Source organism: Sturnus vulgaris, chromosome Z, assembly GCF_052056855.1.
Source record: "Sturnus vulgaris isolate bStuVul1 chromosome Z, bStuVul1.hap1, whole genome shotgun sequence".
NCBI classification, from domain to species: Eukaryota; Metazoa; Chordata; class Aves; order Passeriformes; family Sturnidae; genus Sturnus; species Sturnus vulgaris.
The window spans coordinates 80,583,754-80,605,112 of record NC_142283.1 but is presented as its reverse complement, the minus strand read 5'-3'; the positions used below and the strand labels follow the sequence as shown (position 1 = coordinate 80,605,112).

Here is a 21,359-nt window from a genome sequence, read left to right as displayed (position 1 = left end):
GTACGGAATACTCTTCCCTCCCCTGCTGGCCCCAAGGACACAAACTCCAGAATTCCCACTTGCTGAGTGTGAATGCTCTGGTGTGCACCTCTCACAGAATAATGGGTGTTTTCATGAACCACAGACTCCATACATGCAATCCTAGACCCAAAGAAGTATCATTCAGACCCGAAAAAGTATCATTCAGAAGGACACAAACTCCAGAATTCCCTCTTGCTGAGTGTGAATGCTCTGGTGTACACTTCACACAGAATGATGGGTGCTTCATGAACCACAGACTACACATGCAGTCCTAGACTCAAAGAAGTATCATTCAGACACTTAGTTCCCCATCACCTCTCCTTGGTGTTTGTTACAGAGAGCAGACACACAGCTAGAGGCAAGAGAGCATTGAAAACACTTGATGGCACAAAATACTTGGTGGCAGCTAAACTGTCCCACCTGATCCTTCTGCAGTCAGCTCTGGGATGGCACAAAACACACAGAGAATGGCAGAACAACCCGGCATGAAACCCTCTGTGCGGGGTGAAGGATGCAAATGCAATTAAAGCATCAGAATAATTAGGCAAAGCATCCCAATTAAAGCATGGCCTGAACTTTTCTTGACGCCTTCTGCTGATTACTGACAGCGCATTTTCCGGGGTCTATTTTTAACTCTTGGCCCCTGAGCTCCTGAATTATACATAATTCAGAGATAATAGGAGTTTAAAAACCGGGACAAAGTCTCCTAGGAGGCACTGCCTCTGCAAACACACAAGTTCACAGCAGCACAAGCAGGACGGGCAGGAGGAGAAGCCCAACCAGGCCCAGCTAAGGCAGAGATGGGGACAGGCTGGAGACACTGCTGTGCTGAGACAGGGTGCTCCAGACATGCTGACACGGACACATGGTGCCATAGGAAGAGTATAAATAACAGACAAAAGAAATCCCCTTTTGTTACCAGAATCCGCAAATCCCAAATCAGTTACAAGCTGACTTAGGAAATGGAGCTTTTTCCCATGTTGTAGCAAAATGGGAACAATACTTCGCGAGTGGAAGTAACTCTAATTGTTTTAACTGATGTTATTTTAGTGTTGTTTAGGTTTATTGTTTATTTGTATGTATTTCCTCTACCCTGGTCAGGCTTAAAAACAAACTGTACTGTCAGCAGTAAAGCATCCCATCCATAAATAAATACATTTATCCAGTAAGTATAGTTACAACCACACCATTGCTTGGAGTCCTTAAATGCAGATTATTTAAAGAATCACTAAAATAAATTGCATTGATGACCTGGGTTTGCTTTTCCCTGGAAAAAGGAGCCTTTTACAGCTAATATTGGGAATAAATACTGCCCACATCACTTGCGACCAGGAGGCACCACACATGCTGTTTGGTTTGCAGTCTGTCCAGGTAGCTCAAGCTCATCCTGAGAAAGGGCTGCACTACTCTGAAAAGCTTTTCTTACATTTTCCTTGGCTTGCACCAGCTTGAGAGTGAGGGAGGAATGGCTTTACCAGGGCCTTAAGAGTGTTACGAAGTTGCTATTGGAATATTTACAATTTGAGCTATTTCAGTACCTCTGGGACCTCACTCTTCTTTAAAATATACGTTTCTTCTATACTTTTCATGTTCCCTGGTCTGGTTTTTCCTTTCCCTTGTGCTCTTCAAAGCCCATCACCCCCATTTGTGCCCCCCAGCACACTGTTTGACCATGTCTCTCCAGCTGTTCCACCGTGGTGGGTGGTGTCACAAGGAGGAGGCCTACAGGCAAAACTGGGATAAATTCTTAAGGTGACCTAAAAACACACCTGATAGGGCCCCAAGGAGTTCAGGAACTTCTAAGCTGGAACCTTCCTGTGCTATCCACAGTACTGGTACAGCCTCCTCTGGCCAGGTACGCTTGAACCTCAGTTTTACTCCCAGTTCCTAAGCACTACATCCAAGAATATTTTCATTTCACCATTAGTATTAAAAAAAGGTGTGTTTTCCATGTCTATCTGTGCAATCCCCCAGAACCAGGCCTCCACTCATCTTCTCTTGGACAAACCAGGGCTTCATCCAGAAGGAGCTTCAAGATAGGACAAGCTCCTGGGATTCGGGACAGTGCAACATTTATGAGACCCCTTATTTATAAAGTGGTAACTTTACAGCCTTACACATAATACGTAGCCCTTTTTTGGTTTCATCGTGGGTAGGTCCAGGGGCAAGAGGGGAACTTTCTCAGTGCTCAGCCCTTGGCACTTCCTACTGGACCTTCCAAGTGCATGAAGTTTTCAACACCATAAGATTGCAAGCAATAGTTTACAATTCAACACGCTTTTACTTTTTATTTTTTAATATTATCCATATCCCTGTGATCCATATGCTGCACTACCACAGCAAAAGGGAATTTTGGCATCAACTTGAACATGGTCATGGTAGTGGCAGCCCTTCTCAGGCCACCAGTAGACATTTCTCACAGACCTTCATGGCTGAAGCATGGTCCTTTCCTTTCCCAAAATCCCTTGTGTTGTGCTGGAGACATTCTCACACAACAGACATTCCTGTCTGCAGTTGGCTAAAGACAGAGCCAATGCACTTTCCTCAGGACTATGCCACCAAGAGATGCCTCTTCTCCCCTCTGAAGTTGCTGCTTAGTCTAGTTCAGCCCAGAGAGATCAGCCTCAGCTTCGATAATATCCCATTGTGCACATGCCAATTTAATCCTATAAAGCCCTACTCTTCCCTTTGAAAAGTCCCAGTCCTTGATGGAAGTGTGGGCTGTGCAACACAAGGGTCTGACTGGCTCCTTGCCAGTTTACTTGCAGTTTGTACCTGGGAAGAAGAAACAGCTCCCTGAGCATCCGTCTGATGATCCCTCTCAGGATCTTCCTGTTATTCATTGAGGATCTAGGATTCCTCCTGCTGTAATGGGCTTTAATGCAAGGAAAAGCTCACAAAACACGATGCACTTGCCATAGAGTATCAGTAATATCACACCACATATTAATTACATTGGTGGTTTTTCACAGATGTTCTGCAGACCTCTGTGAGCCACAGGCTACTTTGAGCAGTAAAATGGAGATGAGTAAGAAAGGCATGCTTGCAGCTGCTTTACAGCAATGTCCAAACGTTAACAATGGAAATGGATCTGGCATCTCCACCAAGAAAAGAATACTCAAAAACTGTTTTCCATCCAAAGTTGATAAGAGGACAGGCAGCAGGATGGCTATATCTGTTCTCCTGAGTCTTGCAAAGTCCAAATCTCAAACATGGCATCTCCAAAGATGGTGGCAGCATTAGCACATCAGCTTTCCTGCCAGAGAAAGCACAACTTACAGCTGCTTCTCTGATGACTACTGGGTGCTCAGTGAAGCCTCTTCAATTAAATTCATATTGGTCACAAGGATGCACCTTCAGGTGTGTCATCAGATCCAAATGGGGACAAAAAACACTAGATTGGGGTGGGATAATCAGGAAAATTTCCGTGTGGAGAGGGTTGTCAAACAAGGAAGTGGGTTGCCCAGGGCAGGGGTGGATCCCTCATCCTTGAAAGGGTTTAAAAGCTGTGTGGGTGTGGCACTTGAGGACATGGGCCAGTGGTGGCCTTGGCTGTGCTGGGGGAATGGTTGGACTCGATGATCTTACAAGTTTTTCCCAACCTAAACCATTCTAGGATTCAACAAGAATCAGCACCAAAATTCGAGAAACCACAACTCCTGGATACATTTTCATATGTCAAGTGACCAACACCAAAGACATTGCTTATTGGGATGTCTTGGGTCATGTTACCCCTCACCACTACAGTTTTTTCAGCTGCTCTCTAATCTCCTTGATGTCTTTGTAGCTGGCAGAATTGGGCCTGTGATGGGCTCAGCTCCAGAAGCTGGAAAGAGTCTGAGATAATGGCCACCAAAACTGGAATGGGCAATGAGCAGAACGCAGCATGACAGGAAAACTGCAGATGCACTTAGTGATTACAAAGTCAGAAGAAGCCATCAAACTGCCCCTAGAAAGATGGCAATTTTGGCAACCAGCACATGTCCATTCAGCCAGCTCGCTTCTCTGTTCAGGACTCCTGCCCACCACCACCAGCACCACACCTACAAACATTCTATAGACGCTCTGCCTTCAAAGTGGCTCTGAAATCACAGAGGGACCACAGAAGCACAGAAGGATGCAAAACAAGGTCTCCCAAGCTACGCTCCATGCTCATCTGAGGAGATCTCCCATGGTCTTAAATCAGGTAGATAAGTATCTCACTGAAAGTGGTTAGGCATCCTGACTGGCATTCACACGTAGCTGAAGAAGGGTGGATTTAGGTAAGATATTAGGAAGGATTTCTTTGTGAGGGTGGTGAGGCCCTGGCACAGGTAACCCAGAGAAGCTATGGCTGCCCCATCCCTGAAGTGTTCTAGGCCAGGTTGGACAGGGCTTGGAGCAAGATGGGCTAGTGGAAGGTATGCCTGTCCATGGCAGGAGGTTGGAATGAGACAGTGTGTATTCCAACCCAAGCCATTGTATGATTCTGTGATATTGCTCTTTGCCTGCTTCATATACACCCATGCACAAGATGCTAAAGGCACATGGGGTCCTTTCTCCTGCCTTGATCTCTGCTGGGATTGGAGACAACCCTGTGAGCTAGGATCTCTCAGGCCTGCCCTTCCCAAAATCAAGTTATCAGACATCTGTGACTCTGTTCTTGGCAGCCTCAACCTTTCTCTACTTATCACTGCCAGAAATTATTCATTTAACATCCCTGGCCTTCTGCCAGCAAGAGCATGGTGCGAGGAGCAGAACCATCTCCTCTGCTCCTCCTGTGAACCAAAGCAACAAAAGTGAGGCTCTTACTCAAGCAAATTAAAAAAGAAAAAAATTCCCACCAGCTAAGAAAAGCTGGAGGTTAATATAAATTCCATGGGTTTGAGGGGGAAACGGAGCTGCATTCAAAGACTCGATGGCTAACCACGCTTCCTCAGTCTGGCAACTGCCCACTCCCCCAGCAGAGTTATTGAGGAAGTTAGACGAGTGCTGTATTTGTTCCAGCTGCAGATTTCCCTTAACCCCTGGTAGTGGTGTTTTCAAAAAACAATCTTGTTTTCTTGATAGAGGTTTTTCATTTTTGTGCGTGCCATGGCTACAGTTATTAGCTTTAAGTGCTGTCATTTGTAGATTAAAACTGAAGAAAAAAGCCCCATTGCCATTCTAAGAAGTCCAGGCTGGATGAGCAAAACGGGGGATTAGAAGAAGGCTTTCAGGAATTAGCTTGGAACAGGAAAGAAGAAGATAAGGCCATTATAAAAGCTTGTGCTAATACAGGAGTCCTTTTTGTTGTGTTAATGCAGCCACACAAATTCCTATGAAGATTTATTAGTCAGGTCATAGAATCTGCTCTCCTTCCTTCTTTGATGATAAAATCAAGAATATTTTCCTCCACTAACATGCTCCTTTCTCTCAAGTGAGAGGAAATAAATTATGTACTTTTCCAACACTGTGTTGATGATATACAGAAGGCTCCAGGTGAGGATGATGCCTTCAGAACAGAGAAATAGATGCTGAAGTTCAGGTACCCCTTTAGAGACCGCACTGTTTGGATGCTCCCAGCAAGGTGAGCACAGCCTCAGGTCTGTGGTACCAAAAAAGGAATACCTGAATGGAGCTGGGATACGCAGTACTGTCCCCTTCCAGCATCCCAGACCTGCACAGAACCCGCTGTCTCATGGAACTTCAGTCCAGCAAAGCACTTACTTTATGCGATTCTGCTCCTAAGTCTACTATTTGCCTTGGCCAGCAGCCAGCCGAGCACTTAGGCACATGCTTAAACTTAAGCACAAGAGTAAACAGATTGAAGTCAGAGGGACTTAAAATTAAGCACATATTTCAAGGATTTTCTGGATAAGGGCCTTAACCCTGGTGTGCAGCATTTAACTGGGATGATTCCCAGCTGATTAGCTCCCCCTTTTTCCAACCTCCCCTCCACTGGACCAGGGAACAAACGGTTTCTGTTTTGCCACTATGCTAAACTAAAGGCCTGGCTTTAAAGAAACCTTGTCAAGCCTCCAGGCAAGCATGTCTTTCTTTAATTATACCTGCCTGTGAAATACCTTCCAGAAATCCCCACCCAAACAAAGCCTCAGGAAAGGAAATAACGGAAATTCTTGATGGTTTCCACGGGGGAAGCGATCCTAACCAGTGAGACGAGGCGCACGTAAGATGAGGCTGATGACTGTTCCTACTGTACACAGCTCCCAGCACAGGGAGACTCCTTAAAGCTCCAGCAGAAACTTCCAGCTACCTCAGCCCTCACCTTCTAGGGCAGGATGCTCCCTGAACCTGTCCCCTGGATGTGTCTTTCTGCACAAGTTAAGATCTGGAAAGCTATTTGGTAACCATGAAGTGGAAGAAGAGAGATGTGGCAACACAAAACCCATGAAACCACCCCAGAGCATACTGCAGCATCCAATGGGGAATCTTTCAAGGTGCCAAATAGCTTCCAAAGGTCACTTGCAGGACTGGGGTATGTTTTGCCATTCAACGACCTTTCATATGAGCTTTTAAACTTTGTTTCCATGGTAGGACCTGGGTGGCTGTGGGTAGGTGGACAGGTCTGGCAGAGTGAAAACCCTCTTGGCAAACAGGTAGCTACTCCAAACAGGCATCACAGGCAAGTCTTCGACAGAACAGAAAAGCAAAAGATTAGAAACCTGGACAGAGAAGATGCAGATTTTCTGCGGATTTCTTCAGAAACAGGACTGCTCTCATCAAGGAGCACCAATTTGCCTGGACTTGACCATGGACTAACGGACCATCATGGAGTCCCACTCTCATTCCTTACCTGTCCCCTTATAATTCACTTCTAACCATGCTCTGCTGCATTACTCTGCTCCTGAACAGTCAGTCCTTCCCCCCAGAGCTTTAACTTTTGATTTACCTGTGCTAAACACAGCAAAGACACCAAATAAACAAGTGTCTTTGGATAAGCAAGATGCATGTGAAAGCTGCCTGGATTCCTCCATCCAAACTGTAAATCACTCTAGGTGACCACTAAATCATTAATTTTCACACACAAAAAGACTTCTCTGCTGCCTAAACACCTTGTCTTTTAATCCAACCTCCTGTCAGGAAAATTATCTTAGATCTCCCAGAAGAGCACAGCCACCAGCTGCTGCACTACAGCCTTGCCCTTCTTGAACCAACAACTCTCAGAAGCTGAGGACTTGCAGAATAAATTCAAGTTCTGCCTTGCATGCAAATCATGCCAGGAAAAGATGCACCCAGTAGAAGCCAAACAAGGCAGTTTTCTTCTCCTCCAGACAGGAATGTCAGGATGGTCAAGTAGTCCCAGAACTCTGCCTTTAACTCAGCAGGTTCCCAGCCTTAGGTACACTTGCAACCCTCGGAGCTACTTTAACTCTAATTTTGTGGCCTCGCTGGCCATGGGCAGCTGGGCACTGGTTCTCTTGAATATAAAGCAAAGGAGATGTATCTTGGAATTCTGCCACAATTCACCTGCCCTCCACCAAGATCAACAAAGCCAGTATAATTATCACTTATACTTGGAAGCACCACCGAAATCCTGGAGCTAGACTCTTTACGCAGAGATCAGAGTACTGCTCTAGCACAAGGAGAAAAGGCTGGAAGAAGAACTTGCAATCTTTCTTGCTTCTACCTTTGAACATGGGCATTTATAAAAAAAGAAGAGTTTAAATAACAAATCTGTTTACCTAAGGACTTAAAAATGGAACTACAACTGGTTTTCCTTTCAGCCAAAGGGAAGTGTGTAGCACGTGTAGTCCCAACACCGTGGCACTGCAAGAGGGGTGAGGGCGAGACCCTGAACTCCACCCGGGCTGCGAGTGTTCTCGCCATTCCCTCAGAATTCCAGGCAAGACGAGGGACAACTCTTCCCCCACTTCTGACAAGGTTTCATAACCATGTTTGGTCTCGCTTCAGCTCTCGGAGCACTTGCAGGAGAAGAGGAGTTTCCACCCGCCTGCCCGCCCTGACGAGGGGAGAGAGGAGCCGGCGCGGCGCTCCTCGGATCATGTCAGGTCGCACGTACGTTTGAAGTCGGCCACCGCGCTCTCGGCAGCCAGGAGCAATCTCGCAGCGGCCGCTTCCTCCGCCGCTCGCAGGGCTGATCCTCAGGAAAGCTCTGTAGTGCGAGGAAATCCTGGCCATGGCCAGCGGAGCGTTATCGACACGGCGAGGAGATAATAACGGCAGGAACTGCCTTACGGCGAGATCGGCACCGCCAACCGCGCGGTGCCAAGGGCCAGCGAGCCGCGACGAGGTCACACACGCCGTTAGGTGGTTAATTGTGTCCAAAATAAAAAAAGAAAAAAAAAAAGGAAAAAAAAAAAAGGTGGGTTCCTACAACTTGATGAGCATGACACGCTCTCCCTCTGGCAAATGCATCAGGTTTTCGGTGTATGATGTGGCTTCCTGCGTTGAACTTGACTTCTAATAGAAGGCCACAGGTCCCACCTTCTCCTTTGGGAGGAGATATCATCTAGCCTGGCAGATAGCACCTGAAAAGAGAATCACCACTCGTGGTGGCAGAACCTAGGGTGGACTGCAAGTTTTGTGACTGCTCTGGATTCATGAGAAGTATCACAGAAACCACAGCAGCCCTCTGACCAGTGTACGAACTCCTTCCTGGGGAGATGCAGGTGGCCTTCATGACAGACAGGATTGGTGGGCACATTTGCCCTGGTCCCACAGCACCTCTTGAAGACCTTTTACCCTCGGGATTGCTGGCTCAGACATATACATCTGAGAAGTAAGTCATTAAAAGTGCTGGCTTGACAAACTGAGCGCTGCCAGGTAGTGGTGAATCCCTAGAACAAGCACAACATGTCAAGCAGCTGGGCCTCCTTCAACCCCATCCTTGCTGGAGACGGCACACCTGCAGCACACAGGCCTTGCACCTGCACTATGGGAGCAGCAGAAATTCCCTCTCTTGGATGAGGCAAGAAATGGAGGAGCTGCAGGGCTGGTGGGACATGAGGGTTCACCTTCCCAGGGTGTGCATTTGGCCACTTGTTGAATAAGTGGGTAAGATGCTGCTGTGGCATCGTGAAGGAGCACTTAGGCAGCGCAAGGGGACGGATTTCCCCCCATCATGAGAAACACCCATTGGTAACTTCTCCAGGCGTAACACTACACCAGAAATAGAGCTCCTCTGAGACTTCATTTTGTTTTCTCTTTCTTCTTTTTTTTCCTTTTCGCAGGATTACTGAGTTCGCGGAGTCTCTCTTTAATGTCACATGTGCGGCTCAGGTCCCTCAGGCCCCAGCAGAAGCAGCCTGGGATATTTGCACAGACCCCTCACAATGGAAGGAAGAGGGTGTAGGAGGGAGGATCAGGCTGCTGACCCCTTTATTGTTCTTGGGCCAGAAGAAAGCTTCCTCCTGGCTTAAGAACCACGGCGCTGAAAAAGTTTTCCAGCCAAAACGAGTCAGATGGAGTCACTGGGTGGTGGTTTTTATTATTTTTTTTTTTCTTTCTCCTTCCCCTGCCTCCCCCTTCGGTCAAGCAACGGGGAGTCACAGGGTTGTGCTCCATTCACAAAATACCTGCTGCACATCACGTAGTCCTTCCCCCCGACAGTGGGGAAAGGCGCTGTAACCCAAGCAAACGAAAATAAACTTTTTTTTTTCCTTTCTCTGCAGATTTGAAAAAAAAAAAAAAAAAAGAAAAAAAGGAAAAAAAGAAGGGAAGAAAGGACCTTGGTCCCAGACTGACGCCTCCAGCGTGCGCCCGCTGGGGAAGGGGTAGGCGGAGGAGGGAAACAAGACGACGATATGAAAGAAAACAAAAACAGCAAATTCTGCTCCGAAAGGATTAAATGGAGGTTTTCCAAAAAAACACCCCGCCATTATATAACGAGGCTTAGCTCAGAGTCACTGGGGTCACACGATGCAGCAGACTGGAAAAACCAAAGCGCAGTGTAGCCTTTTAATTGTTAAGCCAACCATAAAAAAAAATAAAACAGAAAACCGATATTGTGATGGCACGACACGAAGGTGGCCACTCACATACTGATGGTCAGGGCACTTTTTTACCCCTTTTGCTCCTTCTGGCTGAAATACCATTTCAGTGTGAGCCTGACTCCTTGCCTTTGTGCTTATTGGGGTGGTGACCTGCTGTGCTGAGACACTGCTGGCTCAGGGAGTGCAGGGACTGCACTGCCTCCTGAAGCCTTGAGGCACACGGCGGCTGGCTTTGCTCTGACAGCAAAATAAAGCACAAGTGGAAACCTTATCACAACAAGCCAGGTACCAAAACACACCATCAAGCTTCCAGATCAAAATCTGCATGCAAGGAGATGATTTTTTAGCATGTTGGTTGCACCTAGGACACCAGCCACCATTCAGAGCCAGCTGCCTAGTCCCCTGGTTCTCCATCACCTTCAGGCTGAGTGGGTTGTTACAATCACAGGCAATCCTGAAGCTTCTTCATAACTGATAACTCCCAGCACTGTCTACACCAGAGACAGACTCATTCACTTACAGAATCATTAAGGCTGGAAAAGACCTCTAAGATCATCAAGCCAAACCATTTCCTCAGCACTGCCCAGGCCACCACTAACCCATGGCCACAAGTGCCACAACCACATAGCTTTTAAATCCTCCCAGGGATGGGAGGATTTCTACCACTGCACTGGTCAACCCATCTCTATGTTTAACAACCCTTTCAATGAAGAAATTTTTTGCCTAATATCCAGCTAAACCTCCCTTGGTGCTGTTTCCCCTCTTGTCCTGTTACTCCTTACCTGGGAGAACAGGTGACTCTCCCCTGCAACACTCTCCCTTCAAGCAGCTGTAAGATCCTAGATGCAGGGCTGAACAAGCTCCATGGGCAAGAGGGATGGGAACAACCCAAACAAGAAGAAAACTTTGGAAAACCAAATTTTCACTAGCTACAGGCCCAATGGCCGGAGCAGAGCAGCCACTGTTGGCATTCTGTGGTGTGTCCAGGGTGTCCGGCAGCAGCAGTGGGATGATACCATCAGGCTGGAAACCTGAAGATCATCCTGAACTCATATTTTCTTTTGAATTGCATGGGCACATCGTGTTCCACACTTGAGTCTTTAAAACTGCCTTTAGTCTGGATTATTGTTGTGGAACAATAATGGAACAACAAGAGAGAGTGTCTCATCTCTCCTGCTGCTCCTCCAAACTGCGTACTTGTAACTAATGACCCCCAAACTTCTCATTCTCATCTAGAAAATGTGCAGCAACCCAAACTTAAGGAATATGTATTTTTATATTTTGTTTGTGCAAGAGGAATGCTGGCCAGCTGAAGGCACAGCCCACAAGCTTTAGGAAATAATGTTGCTTACAGATGCACGATGGAGCAAATATCAGCAGTCCCTTCCCCAGAACTAAGCAGCAGAAGCAATCCTTATCTTCTGTGATACCTGCTTATTTTGCCCAGCCAAGTGGTCTTATTTTTCCCAGCCAAAGGGAAACAAACAGCTCCTATAACCACACATATTTTCTTTCCGTTTGGACAGGGCGCCTCAGAAGAATATACAATGAGAAACAAAATAATGAAGTGGGTCACAAAAGCAGGAAGAAATGAAGCTTTATCATTCTCCAGTGGTTTCTCTGCTCATACATTACAAGAATTATTAAAAAAAAAAAAAAAAGAAAGCAAGTCAACAATGAAGAATTTCTCCACAACAGAAGGAACAGGAGAAGGATAAAGAGGAATAACTCTGGGAGAAAAGGACACAGGGGCAGCGTCATGTGGCCAAAGGTGTGGAGACCACATTCCGCTCGCTATTCCTTTTATCCCAGATTAAATCACTCAAGCCCACCATCTAGTAAAGGCATTCTGGGGAGGCCACAGTTTTCTTTCACTGACCATGACAGCATGTGTACATTTGAGCCATTTCCAAAGCCAGCAGAGAAGTTAATGGAGTATCCCTGAAGTATCCCAAGGCCAAACTGGATGGGTCTCTGAGCAAACTGATCTAGTGGAAGTTGTCCCTGCCCATAGCAGACGAGTTGGAACACTTTTAAGGTCCCTTCCAACCCAAACCATTTCATGATCTTGAAAAAAAACAACCACCAAAAGCACTTTTAAAGTCACAAAATGAGGGACAATACAAATGTAGGACTAAAAGGACCTCTGGGTTACTGGTCTGCTACCACAGCGAGGACATCATTTAATCCCTTCCTAAACAGTCTTTATTTTCCCTGTGGAAGAGACATCCAGGCGTCGTGTGCAGCAATAAATTTCCCACTTAAATGACAATCTTTGACCAAACCACCCTGCATTGCAATAAACACTTACCCTGCCACTAAATACCTATATTTACACCCATAGCTATATATACATCTCTCCAAGCTGAATGGGATTCACTTACCTGCTGCCTCCGGGCAGGAAATTCGCATTTTAAGAACTTCTGGTCTCATTTATTGTATTGCTTTCTATTCCCACAACATCAGAGGAAAGGCAACAGAAAAGGGTGGGGGAGCATCTTCTGGTTAAGAAAAAATTTATAAATGTGGCAGGAAACATTAACCTCCTATTTTGTCGGACTAGGGACGAGGACATCCCCCATTAGCAGGATTTTTAGAGAGCGAGGTGTTTGTAGGCTCTCCAGGTCCCTCTGACAACGGGGATGTATGCACGTCTCCCTTCTCTGGTCCTGTGGTATGCCTACTTTTATTTTTTTTTGAGAGAGAAAATTCCTTCCTTCCCTTCATTTTATTAAAAATTCATCTCTTTTACAGAGAGCAGGGAAGGGGATTAGGATGTGGAAATAGCCAAGCCAGCAGAAATAGCTGCTTGACCAAAGCAAAATTGAGTTTTGACTTGGGATCTTTAGAAATCTGGATTTTTTTTTTCCTGGCTACTTTTAATAACATTTTAAAAATTTAATCATTCCTCCACATTACTTCTACGTTGCAGAAAAATATTCAGTAAATTCAAGGGAGTGTAGCAAAAACCCTCTCAGTTTTCTAATGAATCCCCTGAGGAAAAAAGGGAGAAGAAAATGTAACATTATTGAGAAGTTAAAATTCAGGCAGGATTTAAGGGGTGTGTTTTGGAGTCTATAGAAATGACTGGGAAAAACCAAAACAGGTTTGCTTTGGATATTATATAGCTGCATAAAAGCAAACCTTCCTGAAAGAGAAGTCAGCTGTAAAGCTGGGAAAAATCCAAGTAGCTCCCTGGTGTGTTTAAGCCAGAGCATAATGTGGTGACATTTTTGAGCCTGAAATGCCTATTGAGCTGTTATTTATACCCCAGCACAATTCCCTTTGCCCAAACCAGTTAATTCCCCAGAAAACTGCAGTTCACAGGACTCAAACTACTTGTGGACTCTCTAAAAGTAAAACAGAGCTTCTTTCTTCATCATCTTCCCAAGAAGAGCTCTCCCATACTCCTATTTCTTTGTGGTTCCTGGTCATGAACCCAAAACCCACCACTTCCTATTGGTAAGCCTAGCCTAGTCCCAACATCTCTTTGTGTTCACTCCTCCATCATCTCAGCCTGAGGAAAATCTTCAAAGCCATGCACGTCCCATTATTAATCTTATTTTGTAATCTTATTTTGTGGTACAAACCAGTGGCTGGCAAACTGGGGTCTAAGGAACAGAGATGGTCCAGCAGTGGGCAACCCATGGTGCCTATCTCCCTCCTCCTGAGGCTGGCACGTCCTTACCTTGGGGTAGGTACAACCAAGTAGGTGGGAGACAGGGACAGGTGCAAATGTGGGTGTTCAGGAGAACATGTTACCCCTGATAGGGCAGCAGCACCTCCAGAGAAAGGGAGAACCCCTCAGCACACCTGGAACGTCTCTGGTGCTAGGAGCATTGTGACAGACTGAGCCCTGCTGGGGCATCCCATGGGAGACACATGGATTGAAGACTGTGTGTGCAAAGGTGGGATTTCGAGAGTTGTGAGATGGGACATGTCTAAACCCTAAGAACTATCCCCCCTCAAGGCTTTGGTAACTGAGGGGTCGCAGACACCTTCAGTTTTAACCTCACTCTGCTCAGAGCCAAAATGCAGCCCCAGGTACAGAGAAACACCTGCAGGTTTCCCCACACTGGACACACACTCTGAGCCTGAGGTGCACACATCTGAATGGAGAACAGCATGAGCTGGCACAGGAGGGTGAGAGACACTGCAGAGCGGGGCTTCTGCTTGGAAAAAGCCTTTGGAAAAGCCTAATTTCCTCTGCCCAGAGCAGTGTTCCAGGGCCATGCAGCGAGGCCGCAGTGCCCTCTAGTGCTGCAAGGCTCCCCTCTGCCACCAGCCCTGTCCCCTCGGCCACCAAACACTACCAAGCTTCAGAGATGCAGCATAAACCACCCTTGTCCCTTCCACCTTCCCTCCCTGCTCATCCCAAACCCAAACCAGTCAATCAACCGGGGTGTGAGAACATCCCAATGCCTCCTAGCCTGGCAAGCACAAGCAGCCTGGCCCTAATTCTGACCAGCTGACCTGTAGCAGCACCAGGAGCCACTACAATACAGGATATCTGTGCCCACCACAGAGCACAGAGATCCTGTTTTGTAGTGAGGGGCTTGGGACGACATGCCCAGGAATTATAAGTCAGCATTGCAATGTCTGCCTGACAGCCAGAAGAGTAACAGCAGCCCTGAGAAGGGAGAGCCCATCTCACTTTCCACAATCAGAAACCCACTCTGAGCCATAATAATGATAATAATAACAACAACAATAACCACAATAATGATAACAACAATAACAATTGCAATAATGATAATGATAAACAATTGTAACAATGATAATGATAATGATAATGATAATAATGAGAAAAATAATAATGATAAAAATGAAATAATAATGGAAACATCCAAGTTCCTGACCATTTCCCCAATGTTTCGTTTATGCACTGAATAAGGCTACCATACGGTATTAGGAAACTGGATATTAGGAAAAATTTCTTAATGGAAAAGGCTGTCAGACCCCGGCAAAGGCTGCTCAGGGGAGTAGTGGAATTCCCATCACTGGAGGGAGTTAAATGCCATGTGGATGTGGCACTTGAGAATACGGGTTAGTGGTGGCCTTGGCAGTGCTGGGGGAATGGTTAGACTCAGTGATCTTATGGGTCTTTTCCAACTTCAACATTTCACTGATTCTGTGGTATGAAAAGCCATCATAATCTGAAAAACCCACTTGAAGATCTTCCCTTTCCTGCACATCTGATAAAAATAAAACCCTCAGGAATTATAACCTTCAGGTATCATAGGGACTGTGCTAATGAGAACTGCCACCAGAGCCCAGGCCCGTGGGAACTACGAGGTGATGACCTGCAGGGGACATGACAGTCTTGGTCCAGACCTCTCCAGTGCCCTGGAGCTCTCCATGGCCTCATCCTCCTTCCCTGGCAATGGTGGCCTTAACTCTGGCATGGGAGTGATGCTGGAGGGGCTACAGGTGACCACAGCAGTTTGCCCTCTCTGCCTCAGGTGATGGTCACTGTCAGTTGGGTTAAATGCAACAAGAAAAGGGCCACAGAAAGCCTGTGTCTCACGGGAAGCCATGGAAAACCAAAGGCTTTTTACTCAGGAGCAGAGCTCTGACTCCCAATATGTTGTGACCTATATTCAAGTAAGTCTTGGCTCTTTGACAGGGACTTTCCACAGTGGTTTTAGCTGTTACTGTATTGGAAAGACCCTTGGGATATGGGCTTGTCAGGCAAGAAACCTTCCCTGAAGGCAGTGCTGTGCCCACACACCCTGGGCAGACTCCAGCAGGAAGTGAGGGCAGGAAGAAGTAATCCCCCCTTTTTGGGGCTCCTAGGGAGGCACCCCAACCTTTTCATAAGTGATGGACACATACAGGACACCAGGCAGTGACAGCAGGGACAAAGAGCACGAGGGACACACACCACATCGACCAGGCCACTCCCAGTGGGAGGGGATGCCAGGCAGAGGGCTCAGCCCACCCCAGATCCACCAGCACAGAATAGCCTGCTAGGAGAGGGCCACATTACTATGGCCAAGGCTATGAAAGAGGAACTGGGTTGCTTAATGTGCTGGGTATAATGAGAACTGCCAAGCCTTACCGTGTAGAAAGAGCAGGCAAGAGAGGAGGTGGCGAGGTGACAGCTCCGTGTGGTGACAGTAAGTAAAACCACACCACAATGACCTGTCTGTGAGCTCCAAAGAGACCTGTTCTCCTGCTACCACCTCCCTGGCAGGATCAGTGATCTGCAGGATCCAGCAACAAGCCCTCACACCAGTGCTGGACACCAATCTCCCCTCCTTGCCTGCAGAGTGACAGCAAAGGGGTTGCTTGCCTATCATCTATCCTCTCCCCCTGGACACTTGGGTTGGTGGCTTATCTCTCTTTAGGGAGATATCTTCCATATCTGGCCAAATCCACATATGAACTAGTCCATCTCTGCACCTTACAGAGCTGACAGGGAAAGGACATGGGTCCCTCTGATGGGAATCATCCAGCCCTTCACAGACCTCTACACTGAGTGCCATAAACCATGTCCCAGTGTGTCCCACTGGGGCAGAAACCCCAAGGGACCAGCCCGTGCACACGTCCCACCTTTACTCACATGAACTCCACACTGAACTGTAAGGTCCGACTTGAAAATACTTGTCAGTGAGAAGGGGCTCCAAGAAAAATGGGCAGAGCTGCCTGTGGGTCCCTCAATTCAAGTGGTTTTCCAGCACCAGGAGAAAAGCAGTTTAACATCAAGGCTAAAAGAAGAACCTGCAGCTTGATTGCCTTTGCTTTCAAACACAGGCATGTGCAAAAAAGAAAAGAGTTTAAATAACGAATCTAATTGCCTAAGCACCTGAACAACAAACTGGATGAACTACAAACAGGATCAGGAATCCTGGTGCTTCTAATCCTGTTTGGACAAAATCAGGAACACAGTGGTGCTAAGAGAAATGTGAATAACTCAGAGAGTCTGCCTTTCTCCTAAGGAGCTACTCCCTTGTTTCTCTTCCAACAAGGAAGCTGGATGACGACTGCAGCCAGAAGAGAAACAAGCAGTTTATTGTAACTGCAAGCATATGACAAAAAGGGTCAAGAATCAGTAAGGAAACGGAAGGAGATGAGCTGAAGGCAGTAAGATGCCAAACCAAATGATATCAATGCCATCTTCCAAGTTTATCTCACTACAACAATAAAGCCCAATATATCTTTCAGAAGTGCCACATTTCTACCTTCTAAAACACAAGACAAGGAGCAGCTGGGCAGTGAAGGCACATTCCCAGCATTTGAAGGAGGGCAAGCCATCCCAAAGGCATGAGTCCAGCAAACTCTGCAATACACAAGTCCAGAAACCACTTGGGACATGTCCCAAAACTCTCAGCTTGTGTCTAGCAGCATTCACAGCACACCCCTGTGACATGCGGCCTCCTGTGTCCTTTGTGAATTTCAGCAGTTCCACAGGAAGAAGTGGGTGGATCTTGCCCAGAGCAGCTGTGGCTGCCCCTGGATCCCTGGCAGTGTCCAAGGCCAGGTTGGATGGGGCTTGGAGCAACCTGGGAGGTGGAAGGTGTCCCTGCTCATGGCAGGGGGTTGGAAGGGGATAAGCCTTAACGTCCCTTCCAACCCAAGCCATTCCATGATCCTGTGATCTTGCAGAACATGACCTCTTGGGTTATTTTCTCTGCTAAGTGTAGATTTTGCCAAGGGCTCGCTTGCCAAGGACTCTGAAGACTAAATCTGGGACCAGAGTACTTGGATGTGATGCATCCAAGCCTGAAAGACTTCCCAAGTGTTTGGCAAAGGGAGCAAAAGCAAAAGGCACTGACTCAGCCCTCCCTGTGACGTCTTCATGACGCCAAGGTGGTTATGTGGTCTCCTTCAACAAAACAGCTGATGTGAAAATGGAGAGGATAATAAAGAATCTTCCTGTACCTCCCTATGCAGAAGATGCTCCCTGGTGTGCAGTAAAGGCAGATCGTATGAATGTAGAACACTTACCTTCAAAACAGTAATTTTTGGCAGCACTTTGGTAAATTAGTGCCCAAATCCTACTGCAGACACTTATGAGTAAGGAGAGATGAAAAGTTATGGCTCATTCGTTGAGCCAAGGCAATGACCTCATGAGCTCCTAGCCATGAATCTTTCAAAAATAAAAACATATTCACCAGAAAAAACAAGCACCTCAGATGGATTTTGAAAGGACGGGCAAGACAAAGCTTCAAATTATGGGTTGTGGTGAAGGAATTGTAAAGCCTGTGCATGTCCACGAGATGGCAGAGCACACCGTGCAGTGAGAGCATCCCCAAGGACTGGGATGCACGAATTCCAAACAAAAGAACAGGATCTGGGGAAAGGTGGCTTGGGCTTGTCTTGTTCTGTTTATTTTTCCGCCTTTTAATTGCCAGGTAGTCATAGGCTTCCTTGCAATATTTTGTTAAAATACTATTGATAGATTCCAGCAGAAAAATTAATGTATAGGGATATTAACACCCAGATATCCAGAGCAGTCTGCTCAACCCACAGACAACCAAAATATTCTGCTTAATTAGGGACATCTCTGCATCTCTCCGTAGATACCCATACTGACCTGATGTTCACACTGGAGATTAGTTCTAGATCCATGTCCTTTGTCTAACACACCTTAACACCAAAGGCACACAATCTCCAAGCAGCCTGCACGCAAGACTCCGTAACTGTCTCAAATGTGGAGCTTTTAACCTTTCTATGGCTGCTGAAGAACACTCAGCACCTAAACACTTCCATTTGAGTCCTGCTGGAGGAGGCTAGGACCACCCCAGCTGTGCTGGAGGATGCGTGGACAGGTTCAGTCACATTGGAGGATGCTCAGATTACCCCAGCGGGGCTAGAGGATGCTCAGATTGGCCCCTCCATCTGTGCACGCCTGCTGTGAGCAACCCGTGAGCTCTCAAACACAGGAGTTTATATATCATCAACCTGAAAAGCCTCATCTTCAGGATACAACACGAACATAACAGCATGGGACAACCCCACGGAGTGAAGGATTTTCCTTTCACAGGCTCATATAATGGAATACCTTCCCTTATGCCCCCTCCTCACTGCTCCACAAAGCCATTTAAAACAAGGGATATAGAGCAGTAAAATCACTGTCAGCATTGCACAGTTGCATTCAAATCCAGTTAACAATGATATGTCAGGATTAAACCAGCTGTCTGCAAGTATTTCACTTGTCCATGTTGAACAAGATAAACCCTCACCCAGAGCCACTTGGGTCCTAGCTCCCACAGACACATAGGACTGGCTGTACATGCCAAGGTAAGCAAATTAATGCAGCACTGCACGAGTCTGCCCTGAGGCACAAACAAAACATCAAATCCAGCATTTCCACTAGGTCTTCCAATTTAGAGATGTCACACTAACAATTAAACCAGATATTAATGTATATATTGGAATTAATTCATTGTATTCAATGCACTCTTAGGACATGATGAAATGATAACCAGACCAGGAGGACCTGGCTTATTTAGCAGCTGTTGATTAAAATCCTCTTGAAGGTAATCAGCTCTTCGCACCAAAGATGGTTTGATTCTTCATTTCCAATTACTCCTCAGGGAAACTAACCTTATTTTGCAGAATTAATGGGATTTGTATCAGCTGAACCTGATGTTTTTTTCCCTGTGACCTAAAGTCCAGACATACCAAACATGGAAGAGACTGAGCAGGAAGCAGCTGCAGGCAGTGGTTCTCCCTGCCAAAGTCAGCTGCCCTTCTCCACTCCTTCATGTATTCAGTGCCAAATAACTCACCCAAAAGAAACAGTAAGGCAGATTGTCACATGGTCTGCAGGATGAGCAAAGCTTTTCCCTGCGTGACGCATAAGCAAGAAACCCAGCGAGCTCTTGGCTCAGCATTGAAAAGAGTAACACTAACACAGCACATGAGATGTTTTCAACCTTGCCTCTGGAGGCAAGACGCTTCTTTGAGCATCCTCTGAAACTTGCCTAGCTCAGGGAACTCAGTTCCTTTGAGGACTAGTGCTCTGTAAAATAGAAAACTCTATGATGCTGACAAATTGACTTATTCAGCCTGACTTCTGAACTGTGGGGTCTCATCCTGCTATTCCCCAATATCCACACATCAGAGGTGATTTAACCAGAACTGCCAAAACTGTGAAGAGAGATCTGGGGAAAGAACAGGCTGGAGAAAACACTCATGTGGATTACCACTGCATATAAACATGGGCACCGCCCCAAAGGGGCAATACCTGGGTCAGCACACAGGCGCAGCTGGCTTCCTGACAGCAATTTATTTTGGAGCTGTCAGGAGGGGTTGATGTTTTTCAGAATCTCCTTTTCTTCAACATATGAGCCCTGTGTACATCCACATATATACAGATATAGGTACATACTGCCCTCAGTATATCACCTCCCAACAAAATCTGCGGGGTAACTGCCCTTGCCCAGCACTGACACCTGAAACCACAGGCACAAACCTTCTCCCAACCCCCAAAGGACCACAGCCCAGCAGCTTTCCCACTGCTCAGGAGGGTTTCCTAAGGGAACACATGGCAGGGAAGGTGCTGCTGCTGGTCCCCACCGTGGCAGGGGCAGATGTCCTCATCACCTACCTGCCACACTGGGAGGACTTTCTCTATGTCGTTCAAATTGATGCTGTCACCATCCTCGTATTTCCCCTTTCCAAGCCTGTGGCAAGAGGAAAACAAAAAAAAAGCACGTGAAAACTCGCTGGAGACACAGTTAATTTTCTATTACGGCACAAGGGGAATATCAGTTGTTACTGCAAAGGTCTCTCATGGAAACAAAGAGGCTCTCTCTGGAGCAAGTGTGCTGTGCCTCCAAAACACTCCCACGCAGGCGTAAAGCTGTTAATACAAAATTAAATGCATTGCTCAGTCCTCTCCACCTGCACCATCTGCCACAGCTTGCAAACACTTTGGTAGTAGCAGCAGTGAGAAAACCTAAGGCAGTCCCGAGCCCAGGGTCACTCGATTTCCAGACCAAGTAAAACTGAAAGCATAGCCCACCTGGACAGCAGAAATGAGAGCACAAAAAGAGTAATGAGAAACGTTTCCTTTGAAGCACTGCTCATTTGCTGGTCTCCACAGGAGCTCCAGCTCCCCTGCTGAGAAAGGTGTAGAAAATCAGTAAACACACACCTCAGACAGGAAGCAGCAATCGATATAAACATAAACAAACAATTTAAAAGACAAAGAAATTGGGATGAGAAGTCAAGCCCTCACACACCATGCACAGAACTGGCAGCTAAAGGACTTTCTTGGAACAAGAAAAGAAAAAGCCAATCCAAAGATAATTACTAGCTGGATGCAAAGAGTATGTGATGATATAGAAAAAGAAAAAAACAGTCAATAAATATAATCCTTCTATGTTCATAAACAACAGAGATGATTTTTTTACTATGCAAGAATGATAAAATATTTTATGTCAGTTAGAA

General features: G+C 46.4%; 1 protein-coding gene across 3 annotated transcripts in view; it reads right to left on the bottom strand.

Annotated features, from left to right (window-relative positions):
* Positions 1 to 21,359, bottom strand: part of CTIF (cap binding complex dependent translation initiation factor) — a 145,911-nt gene that overhangs the window by 74,614 nt on the left and 49,938 nt on the right. For all 3 annotated transcript variants that reach the window (XM_088157315.1, XM_014894883.2, XM_014894885.2), the window contains exon 6: positions 20,515 to 20,590. In XM_088157315.1, the coding sequence (XP_088013441.1) occupies positions 20,515 to 20,590 (76 nt within the window). The remainder of the gene's footprint in view (positions 1 to 20,514; positions 20,591 to 21,359) is intronic.